The sequence below is a fragment of the Ctenopharyngodon idella genome, chromosome 21, assembly GCF_019924925.1.
Source record: "Ctenopharyngodon idella isolate HZGC_01 chromosome 21, HZGC01, whole genome shotgun sequence".
NCBI classification, from domain to species: Eukaryota; Metazoa; Chordata; class Actinopteri; order Cypriniformes; family Xenocyprididae; genus Ctenopharyngodon; species Ctenopharyngodon idella.
In genome coordinates this window covers 15,748,770-15,760,866 of record NC_067240.1, presented here as the reverse complement: position 1 = coordinate 15,760,866, position 12,097 = coordinate 15,748,770, and the positions used below count along the sequence as shown (strand labels likewise).

The 12,097-nt window shown below is 35.7% G+C and overlaps 1 protein-coding gene across 2 annotated transcripts; it reads left to right on the top strand.

The window, feature by feature from the left end:
• Nucleotides 1–1,125: 1,125 nt before the first annotated feature.
• On the top strand, nucleotides 1,126–11,818 carry ppme1 (protein phosphatase methylesterase 1). Of its 2 annotated transcripts, XM_051877293.1 has the most exons (14): nucleotides 1,127–1,409; nucleotides 2,877–2,971; nucleotides 3,089–3,180; nucleotides 5,518–5,575; nucleotides 5,752–5,803; nucleotides 6,238–6,392; nucleotides 6,686–6,776; nucleotides 9,239–9,304; nucleotides 9,418–9,541; nucleotides 10,151–10,280; nucleotides 10,943–10,987; nucleotides 11,074–11,138; nucleotides 11,236–11,303; nucleotides 11,413–11,818. In XM_051877293.1, coding segments are annotated over exons 1-14 (1,125 nt in total). In that variant the 5' UTR covers nucleotides 1,127–1,326; the 3' UTR covers nucleotides 11,414–11,818. The 2 variants fall into 2 exon arrangements, with proteins under 2 accessions (XP_051733252.1, XP_051733253.1); XM_051877292.1 differs by lacking the exons at nucleotides 11,236–11,303; nucleotides 11,413–11,818 and having other exon boundaries at nucleotides 1,126–1,409; nucleotides 11,074–11,228.
• The last annotated feature ends 279 nt before the right edge of the window (nucleotides 11,819–12,097 follow it).

The window sequence follows — 12,097 nt, the reverse complement described above, 5'->3', positions numbered from 1 at the left end:
AAAAAAAAAAAATATATATATATATATATATATATATAGAATGCATAATGATACATTAACCTTATGATTCAAAAAGAAAAAAAAAACAATGCAAAAAGAAAATGAGACATTTTTATTATAAAATATATTATAAATACTATATAATGTATGTATGGGACGAAAAAGGGTTTTCAAGCATCAAAACAATGTTTAATGCAGCTTTGAATTTTTGTTGTTTTTCAGTACATCAGAATGGGTCCTGTTTAATTGGGGGGGTTTTTTTCTGAGCAAAAATTAAATATTAATTTTTACCATGTTTTACAGAAGACACCCACTTAAATGTCATTCAGTGTAACAATCTTGTCAGGGATATTTACAACAAAAAATCTGTTCATGCCATATTAAAGACTAATTACTTTTAACCCAAATGCTAATTACTTGTAATTTTACATTTTTAAACTTTGCCATTATCCTAGGTTTTGCCCATTTGTCAGCAAGAATTTTTACTCATTTAAAATGCAATAAAATTTAGTATGCTCACTTATTGTTTTATATATATTAATATGTACAGGTCAGAATAAGTATGTTGTTTTAAATTTTACATGAATATAAGTGTTACACTGAATGACAATGGAGCATTATTTCACCCACATTTTGACATTTTATTCTCCCAAAACTTATTTGAAACCTTAAAAGTAGACGTTTTACTTGCATTTAATGTGCTTTCTATGTATATAAAATCACTTTTGTAAATTTCTATTGATGCGGACATCTAAATGTCTTTGACCAATATATACTGTATATAAACTGCTTAGGAATATGAAATTTTGGGGTGTATACGGGGGTTAAAAAAGCATCAAATGATATTTAGTGACAATAATGGCTACACCAGAAAGCAGACGTTACATTAAAGTTATAAAAGAGGAAGTCAAGGCTTTTAGAAAAGGTGCAGATATCGCTTCACCATATTTTGAAAGCAGTCCATTACAAGGGACTGACGACGATCCATCCATCATCCTTTGTATTGCATTACGTCATATTTTTCAGGGTGGTTTACGTGCGAAGGAACCAAAACTGGTGTTTTCTGTTAGTTGTAGTTCTTTCTATGCGCCGTTATCGTTAAGAGCCTGTTACATGACTACATTTCCCACAATGCACTCTGGGCAAAAATACTGGTGGGCGGAGACTACTTGTGTGAACATAGATTTCTGTACCTGTCTGCTGAACTAGTCTGATTTATCGTTAATGTGTAAATTGTACAACGTTACTGTTTATAGAAGAGGATTCATATGGTGCAAAGAGGGCTAGACGCTTTACGTGCTCAAAGGGTTTTGTTTTCCTCACACCATGGAGAAACAGTTGCATTTGAATTTGCTAGCCTCCAAACCCCCAGTGGCAGGTTTGCAGTCGGGATCTAAAATAAGAATGGGGTGAGTTTACACTTCATCATATTATAATAATTGTATTATAATTATAAGCACGTCAATGCATACGAGGTGTTTTAACAACGCTGTCGTTGATAGCTGATAGCTGTCACGATCTAGATTCATGAAGTGACGAATCATAACTGTTCTCGGGATCTACTGCTTATATTCGATATGTGTCGCACGGAATATAAAGCAAGTCTAAAATCCATTCATGATTAAATTTTGCTTCTCCGATCAACTGTCTGCCGTCCCTCCTGCGTTCTGTCTCATCTAGCCACCGTGATCACGACTCACTCGTTAGCAATGACCGAATCGTTCAGTAAATCGAGATCGGCTCAAGCGGTTCTTGAGTCAACAACGCAGCAACAGTGTGTTTAGGACATATATATTACTAGGGCGATAAGAAAGTTGATACAGATTGTACAAAATAAAATGTATTAGAAATGTATACTTCTTGATTGTACACTCCTGGGAAAAATAAAAGGCCAAGCCAAAAATGGCAACTTTTATTGGATTTTTAATAGTCTTAACTATTTTAATCACAAATCACTGGTCAAGAAATTAGCAGGAATTGCACAAATACTGTAGATAAAGTGTTATTCCACTCAGTGTTAATGGCTTCAAACAGTTCATGAGTAGTTGAAAAATATCTTCCAGTTCATTTGAGTTTAATGTGAGAACAAAATATTCAATATAGGGTTCAAATCTGGACTCTGAAGAAGGCCAAAACATGAGCCTGATGGACTTGTTCTCAAGCCACTTCTTGGTTGTCTTTGCAGTTTGGACAGAAGCATCGTCTTGTTGAAAAATAACATCTAATCATTCCTCTTTAGATAACATCTTTTGTGGGAAGCGAGCCATTCTGCGATATTCTCCTGTACTCCAAAGCAATGAATGACTTTTCAAGTAGCTCACCAGTAACAGCAGCTAAAAAGGCTCCCCACACAATGACACCTCTTCCTCCATGCGTCACTGTGGTAGAGATGCATATTAATGTTTTTATTATTATGACACATTTACTGGCATGAGGGTGGGACAACCTGTCACTCGCATAAGATCGCAGCTATAGCAAACCACAACGATCTAATCAATTCCCGATGGACAAACTCAAGTCCCGCCCTACATTTTTTCTTGTTCGAGAAGCCGTTTCACTTGGATATACCTAACAAGTACTATACAAAGACTATCAAAACTTACGTTTCATGTTGACTTTAAATGACAGCTTATAATTATGTAATGGCGCAAAATATTAAATGAATCGGTTCTTTGACACAAACTGTTCGGAAGAACCAATTTGTTTAAATGAGACTGAATTCCCATCACGTGTCTTCTGATTCATGTTCATCTTCACACCTTGACCTCTATATCTTCTTGATCAGTCATTTAAACTGTGACCACTAGGGATCTTTGACCCCACAAGAACACATGGACACCACTGACTGTAGTTTGTTCTCCCCTCTCTCTATGCAGACCAGGAAGAAAACGAGATTTTACTCCCCTGTCCTGGAGTCAGTACTTCGAAACCATGGAGGATGTGGAGGTGGACAATGACAACAGCAAAGATATATCCTTTGCTTAATTGTAGATGAGACTCTTGGAAAATTATGAAATATTGCCCTTTATGTACCTCATGTTATATAATCCATTCTGTTCTGTAAACCATTCCTTTACTCCTCTGTACACATTCAGAATTTACAGCAGTGGCTCTCATGGTCCCGTCCTGATGCTCCTTCATGGAGGAGGTCACTCGGCACTGTCCTGGGCAGTGTTCACTGTGAGTTTCTTACATCTCACAAAGCCGTACCTCACTTCGTCAATTTTAGTGCTGTGTTTTTATGCTACATCATGTACATCATAAACAGACAGATGTGGAATAAAAGGACCTCTGTTCTGTGCACTAATACACAGCATGTGTAACGGTATTGTATGTGTGTGTGTGTATATATATATATATATATATATATATATATATACAGTACTGTGCAAAAGTCTTTTCACCTAAAAAAAAAAAAAAAAAAAGTTTTAAGCCAGTTATTTATATCTTTTGCTGTAGAGTGTCAGTAGGAAATATCAGTTTACATTTCCAAACATTCCTTTTGCCATTAATTGTAGTAATCCAGTGAGATTTTTGTATGCACAAGGAGTCTGACCGGTAGCCGGTATGCTCCACATGGAGATCTGATCTCACCATCATCCAGTCCATCTGGGATTACGTGAAGAAACAGATGAAACTGAGACAGACTAAATCCAGAAGAACTGCGGCAAAGTCTCCAAGACACATGAAGAAATCTACCTGCAAAGCTACGGTACTGTGAAAAGTTTTAGGCACTTGTGAGGATGCTTTCAAAAATAGCAATCTCATAAATAGATTTTATACATCAATTAACTTCTATTAACTAAATCAGATCAATATTTGGTGTGACCAGCCCTTGCGTTTGTCCTTAGTACACTTGCACATAGTTTTTCAGGTAGCTTTGCAGGTCGGTTTCTTCAAGCATCTTGAAAACATTGCAGCAGATCTTCTGGATTTAGTCTGTCTCGTTTTTTTCTGTTTCTTCATGTAATCCCAGAAGGACTGGATGATGGTGAGATCAGATCTCCATGTGGAGCATACCGGCTGTTGTCAGACTCCTTGTGCATACAAGAATCTCACTGGATTAGTACAATTTATGGCAAAAGGAATGTTTGGAAATGTAGGGCTGCCCTCGACTAAAGATTATTCTAGTCGACAAGTAGTCGATCATTTAAGCCATTAGTCGACAAATTGCGCGTTTATATTAATAAGCCATAAATCATAATAATGAGCCTTTTGCATATATAATACATAGCCTAATCAGCGCTCAATCACATGCATAAAGCTTGTCACAGCGCACCGGCAAACATAATGATTATGAGTGTGTCATCAAAAACAGAAGGAGACTGTCTGAACATTTTAATAATTTATTGATAATGTTTTCTGTTTTCGACTGCGGAGATTGTCAACGATGCTGACTCGTCATCTCCGCAGTAGTGGATGTGCATACGGATTACATAATCTGAGAATATGTATTTTCCATTTGAATTGGTTCGTTTAAAAGTAGAAATTTCAAGCTTTTTATAGATATTTCTCGTGTCTGTGAGGCAAGTATAACTCTGAGTTTCGGTTCATTTTTACGTGCTCAAATTCACTAAGGGCAAAATGGCAGAAAGCGCATCCTGATTGTTTTCATTATTTTACAAAAGCACAATTTTTTGCTGTTCTTGTGAGTTTACAGAAATAAAAGTAGACTCTTTACAGTCTGCATTAGACTCTTATCTGTATGACCAAAATGACAGAGTATTTTAAGTTAAATGCAAGTGATCGCACCGGCGCCTGTATGTCATGCAGTAAGCGCACTCTCCACACAAACACTTGGGTATGCGCCAAATAATAGCACACATTTATCTAGGACTAGGCTAACAGCGAGCAGACTTGTAAAGTTGCTACTACTTACATGTTTCAAGTGATAAGCCATATTTGAGGTTGATGAATGATAGGCTAATGTTTGGATTTCCTGCTGTTAACAATCTGTCCCTCACAGACTGCGTGACTTCGCCACTTCCTGTTGAGTTTTTTTTTTCTGCAACTAACCGACTAATAAAATTTAAGGTTAAAATTAAAGGTTAGTCGACTATTAGGGGGCAGCCCTATGGAAATGTAAACTGATATTTCCTACTGACACTCTACAGCAAAAGATATCTAAATAGCTGGCTTAACTTTTTTTTTTTTTTTTTTTGGTGAAAATACTGTTACAATACTGGTCTCGGCTTGTTGGTAACACGGACAATTAAGGCTCGTCCTGTTGGTACCAACAAGCCGAGACCAGTGTTTTGACCCATACACACACACTACTGTTTAAAAGTTTTGTTCTGCAAAAATGCATTAAATTGATCAAAAGTGATAGTAAAGACTTCTATATTGTTACAAAAAAAATCTATTTCAAATAAATGCTGTTCTTTTGAATTTTCTATTCATCATTCAGTCCTGGAAAAAAAATGTATTGCATTACACAAAAATATGAAGCAAAAATATTTAATTTAAATATTTACTAATATTATTATCATTTATATTATCTGATGTTTGTATTTTCAGTCTGTTATATGCAGTAGGATCAACTGCAGGGTTGTAGCTATGGACCTCAGAGGACACGGTAAGAGATTTCAAACTCTTTTATTTCAGAAAACGGATTTGTTTTAGTTAATTAGCTGATATCAAACCATAGACTTTTTTAATTTTAGAATCACATAGGTCAGTGACATACATATAATTTACACAAAATATATTACCAACCTGTTTTCAAATGTCACAATTTCTCATAAAAATTAGGTGATACTAAAGTAAAGAACCCTGACGACCTCTCTGCTGAAACAATGGCCAAGTAAGTACACACTCATTTCACTTCTTTCAAGGTCCGTGCAAAGGACATTTTTGCAACATTTGGGGCATTTACACAACACCATTTTCAGCTAAAAATGGTGTTTTGGGCACCTGAAAATGCAAACTTTTGAAAACGGGTTTCAAACAATACCGTTATTGTCTCCGTGTAAACTAAAAAATGCAAATTTGTGAAAACGGTGACGTGATGCACATGCGTATTACGTGTTCGGCCTATAGGCGGTAGTGTTTCTTTACAAAGTGACATCGCCAACTACTGGCCTGGCATGCATAATAGTGTTTTTAGTCGTTTTCGCAGATCCGTGTGAAACGTTGTCATCTGTACACAAAAAACGCAAAGAAAAAAACTTTTCAGTTTTTCGTACATCACTGTCGTGTAAACGTACCCTTAACTTAAAAAATGTTACTTTCTCTCAGGGATATTGGAAAAGTGGTGGAGGCACTTTATGGTGAAAACCCACCTCCGATCATGATGATTGGTCACAGCATGGGTGGAGCAATAGCAGTTCACACGGCTGCAGCCAATCATGTACCATCACTGCTTGGCCTTTGTGTTATTGATGTAGTGGAAGGTAAGTTTTCACCTCTCATCCCTATTTTCTTTTGTTTCATACTCCACACAAAAAAACAGTTAATTTTAACTTTTTCTCTTGTCATTTATTAGTGCATACTTCGAAAAAAAATTTCTCTTTTGACATCTCAAGAGTTTCAAGCAGTGGAGTTACACAGTTATTGGTGTATTCACAACAAAAACATTATGAAACCACTGACTGTATGTTTTGTCATTGATTTCAATGCAGTTTGATTATATGTGACACTGTGTAATATTTAAACATGCGTTAATGCTTTTTTGCTCATTCTCCAGGTACAGCAATGGATGCCTTGAACAGCATGCAAAACTTTCTGAGAGGTCGACCAAAAACGTTTAAATCTGTGGAGAATGCAATCGAATGGAGGTACACAGTTTTGGTTATATTTTTGAAAATATTGTCTGGTGACAGCTTTTTAAAGAATAAATTGATGCTGGAATATATATAAAATCTTGGGCTGTCAATCGATTAACTGCACAGATTTCTGTACTTAATTATTAATCGCACATAACATTAAATTTTTTAATTTTCACAATGAAGTTCCAAATTAATTTGGAAACAACATAAAGACAGAATATTTTTTCCTTTTAATTATTTGTTTAAAGGCATCTTTTTAATAAGTACAATGATTAAAGGTCACTGATATTGATGCGTCTATTAATTATATATTTTATTTTCAGTTTCTGAGGATAAAATAAGTAATTAAGCCATTCAACATTACAGTATAATTGAAAGCCAGGCCTAAACTGTAAATTATCAGAGATACATTTTCTTAAAAATATCATAAGCCCAAGTAGATTGTAGTACCATTGCCACCAATGGTCTCTACAATCAACTTAGCTCACAATGCTTTTGAGAAACACAGCTCAGATTGTTTATCAAGTTTCAGGGTATCCGCGGGGCATTAAAAAGCATTAAAAGTCATTAAATGGATTTTGCGAAAATTAAGGCCTTAAATGGCATTAAAAAGCATTAAATTTTATTTCTACAGGCATTAAATTTTTTAGATAGTTTTCAAGAAAATTATTACTACCAGTTTATTTTGAATAAAGCCTAAATATTTAATAACTTCGATTTGCTGTCGCAAAATATGTACATTGGTGTGATACGCACACGGAACCAGTTTGGTAATTGCCTCCGGCCGGTGCAAAATTGCCGTAACGCCGGTTTAGAGAGCGGCGGGCTGGGACCTGGAGACGGAAGGCTGCGTCAGTGTTGCCAACTTAGCGACTTTTCAGACCCCTTTTGCGACTTTTTTCTAAGAAAGCGCGTTGTGACGAATATAGCGACTTGTTAACCTGATCCAGCTTCCGAGACCCCCTGGTACTACTGCACGAGCGCGAGATCTTGCTTTCCTGCCGCAGGCGCACCTCTGATTCAGCAGCATTCAGTTGAGGATATGCGCTCTGTCAGAGAACAAATAAAATAGATACTATTGCTTTTAACCTGAGTGATCATTTTACGTGTACATATAGCCAAAATCACAGCAAATGTCTATCTTGTGTGTATGGTGACTTTGTCAGACAACGTCTCGATTATAAATCAGGATTTTAGTGCTGGTTTAACATGTCAGGGCTCGAATTTTACTTTCCCGACCGGACAATGACCTGATGAAAACGTCAATACCAAAAAAAAAACAAAAAAACACAGCAACTTGGGAATCACCAAAACGCGTGATTGATTTTATTACATTTAGTGTTAGTGGCGATCGATAGTGGATAATAATAGGCTGTATTATGTAGGCTACTGACGATAACAAGGCTCGCGCAGCATCTGGAGGAGAAATGGAAACATGAGCGAAGCACACACAAAAAGAAACTTGGTTAAACACTGCGGTAAAAATTCAAAATGTGGAGTTTTTATAACTTGATACTGTTAAGCAAAACTACACGACCAAGAATGCCGTTTTCCTACATAGGCTAAAAACACTGATTTCCACAATTCAAATAACAAGTAGTTAATATTAAGCCACCTACATTTTAGAAGGAACATTGACTGTTTTTGTTCTATTTTATCAGCGAAAATAGTTTCAAACAAAGATCACAGCACTCGGCCTTGTTTTCATTACTGAATGATTCAGCGTTTTGAACGAATCGGCCATTTGAATGAATCGTTTGAATGAATTAATCAGTGACTCACTGATTAAGACGGTTACTTGCCGCCACCTACTGGTGGTTTAGTTTCATTTTTAAAAGTATAATTTCCCCCCCAACATTTCATATTTGTATTTTCAAAAAAATATTTAAAACAATCCCATAACATTATTTAATGCAGTTGTAATCAATCAAAAATATGCAGATTTACATATGTCAAAGCTGCAGTATTCTGAAAGGATATTGCTTCAGAACAAATTTATATTTCCACCAAAAAAAAAAAACTATTTTTTTCCGGACAAGCAACTGTTTTATTCGTACAAGTGAATGACCGATTTACGTGTGTCCACATGACAAGGCTTAATGTCGAGTCCTGTCGAGTCCCAATTTTATTGGGAATTTGGCTGTATTAAAATATATTATGTGAGCAAAAGGGTAGCAGCAGAGAAGCAAACAAATGTAAAGGGCTGACATTTGACAGAATGCGAATACAACAATGACATGATAAATTTTCTAATTGCCGTATGACGTTATCTATCGACATTTAGCGGCATATATACATGGCATTAAAAATTTAAAAATTGGCATTAAATTAGATTCGATAAAACCTGTAGAAACCCTGAGTTTATTTAGAATACAGATATTTTAGTTTCCTAAACATGGTACAGATCAGTATGATTATTATATATTTTGGTAACTTGTTTTTTTTTTTTTTTTTTTTTTTTTCCTTACCAGTGTGAAAAGTGGTCAGATCAGAAATATTGAGTCTGCACGAGTGTCCATGGTTGGACAGGTGAAAAAGTAAGTCTTCCCTAGTATGAATTCCCTTAATTAGAACCAGTAATTGTTGTAAATTTGTGGAAATATTTAGCTATTGTATACATTGCACTGATTAGATGTGCTTGTATGTTTAGATGCGAAGAGCCATTGAGTAGTCCAGGGGTTTCCAAGAACATCAGTGAAGGCATTATTGAAGAAGAAGAGGATGAAGAAGGAGGTGAATCCAACCATAAAAGGAAGAAAGAAGATGACCAAGAGGTAGTAAATAAGTTTTAATTCTGATCTAATCACCCTGTCAAGGCTTATTTTACAACAATATCTGGCTGACTGTATACTACCGTTCAAAAGTTTGGGTCAGTAGATGTATTTTTAAAGAAATTAATACTTTAGCAAGCATGCATTAAAATTGATCAAAAATGAAAGTAAAGACATTTCTTTTCATTCTATTTCAAATTAATGCTGGTCTTTTGAACTTTCTGTTCATAAAGAATCCTGCAAATATCATAGTTTCCACCACAAACAGCACAACTGTTTTTTTTTACATTGACAATAATAATGTTACTTGAGCACCAATTTAGCATATAAGAATGATTTATGAAGGATCTTGTGACACTGAAGACTGGATTAATTCATTATTCAGTAATAAATTATATTTAAATAGAAAACAGTTTTTTAAAATTGTAATAATATTTCACAATATTACTGTTTTTACTGTATTTTTTTTATTAAATAATAATGAAAATCTTAATAATAATCTTACAGACCCCAAACTTTTGAATGGTAGTGTACATTATCCCTTACTGTATTGTGCATTTATTAACAATTACGTTTCACAATGAACATGATGATTTTTTTTCTGTTTGGCAGATAAAGAAAGAATGTCTGTACACCTGGCGTATTGAACTCTCAAAGACAGAGAAGTACTGGGAGGGCTGGTTTAAAGGATTGTCTTCTCTCTTTCTCAGCTGCTCTGTGCCAAAACTCCTCCTGTTGGCTGGTAAGGCTTAGACGTGTATTTTAGGACTCTTAAAGTTGGCATGAAACAAAAGTTGCGGTTGTCTTTTCTTCTCCATTGTGACGTACACCGATCAGGCATAACATTATGACCACCTTCTATGCAGCCCCATACGCAACAAACTGTGATGCACTGTGTATTCTGACACCTTTCTATCAGAACCAGCATTAACTTCTTGAGCAATCTGAGCTACAGTAGCTCGTTTGTTGGAACGGACCACACGTTCATCAATGAGCCTTGGCCGCCTATGACCCTGTCTCCGGTTCACCACTGTTCCTTCCTTGGACCACTTTTGATAGATATCCCACCCACTAACAGGTGCCGTGATGAAGAGATAATCAGTGTTATTCACTTCAATCAGTGGTCATAATGTTATGCCTGATTGGTGTATATCCCAGTGAAACAGCTTCTTGAATAAGAAAAAATGTAGGACGGGACTTTGTCCGTCGGGATTTGATTGGATCGTTGCTGTTTGCTATTGCTGTGATGTCATGTGCGTGACAGGTTGCCCCGCCCTCATCCCAGTAAACACATCAGAGAAGAGAAGAGATGTCGCTTATTAAAAATACTGTAATATTCTATAAATTAAGAATTGTCGATCTTGATTTTTATGTTGACTTTAATGTGTAATGTGTGTCCCACAGGTGTTGACAGGCTTGATAAAGATCTTACCATTGGGCAAATGCAAGGTAAGGCACTAATATTCCTTCTCTTCAGGCAAATCACATTGCTGTGACCAGAAGGTCCTTCATGTCTTATGTGGTTATTATTACAGGGAAGTTCCAGATGCAGGTTCTGCCACAATGTGGCCATGCTGTTCATGAAGATGCCCCGGAGAAAGTATGTTCCACAGTCATTGAAATCCTGGACATATTGGGTTCTGCTGCAGTCTTTTACTGCAATGGTTTCTTCTGAAATATAATATGTTGTTTTGTAGGTTGCTGATGCTCTAGCCACCTTCATGGTCCGTCACAAGTTCACTGAATTCAAGGAGGGTTTCCCCTGGTAAGAAGTCAAATAATGATTGAATCGTAGAAAAGATAATTCATATTTTTTTTATATTTTTCTAATCTTGCCCTTTGTCATCTTGTTCGTGTGTTGTTTGCTTCAACAGACGATGTGTAGACACCACTCGTAGTCTTCATCCAGCGCTGTCATCCCTCTCTGCTCTCCACCGGGGATTAAAATACAACCAAAATCATGATGACGCCTCTACTGCAAACTCATTCTTAGCACTTCATTCTTAAATTATATTCAGTTTTGTATGACTTTATGTATGTTTGCTGTAGTCATTATGATTCTCATTGCTACTTTGGCAGGAAATAATAATACAATAATACTTATAATTTAAACTTGTGTATATTTACATTTTTATTTCCTCCTTAACTGACTTCTTTTGCATTTCCTCTGATGCCTTGCTTGTTTGTCATTGTAATTAGGATGATTGCATCATATTGTGTTCAAAGTGTTGCCGATTTCAAGGGAAATAATAAAAAAGAGAGGTTTCCGCAGTTGAAAAATGTTGATTTTTCTCAATCTTTTACTCTGCTGTAGAAAGTAATACGCTATATCTACTCCATAAAATTTTGGCAACAGATTACAAGCAATATTATTAATTAAATTCAGCAAATAGAATTGAGTTAGAATTAATGAAATTAATTCCTTAAATGTCAACCATTTAAAATGAGTAAAATTTAAGTAAAATCTTTCATTTTAAAAATAAATTCTTTAAAACCTAAGTTCTTTAATTTTTATTGTCAACATTGAAGACACCTGGGGCCCGTTTCAATAAGGCGGTT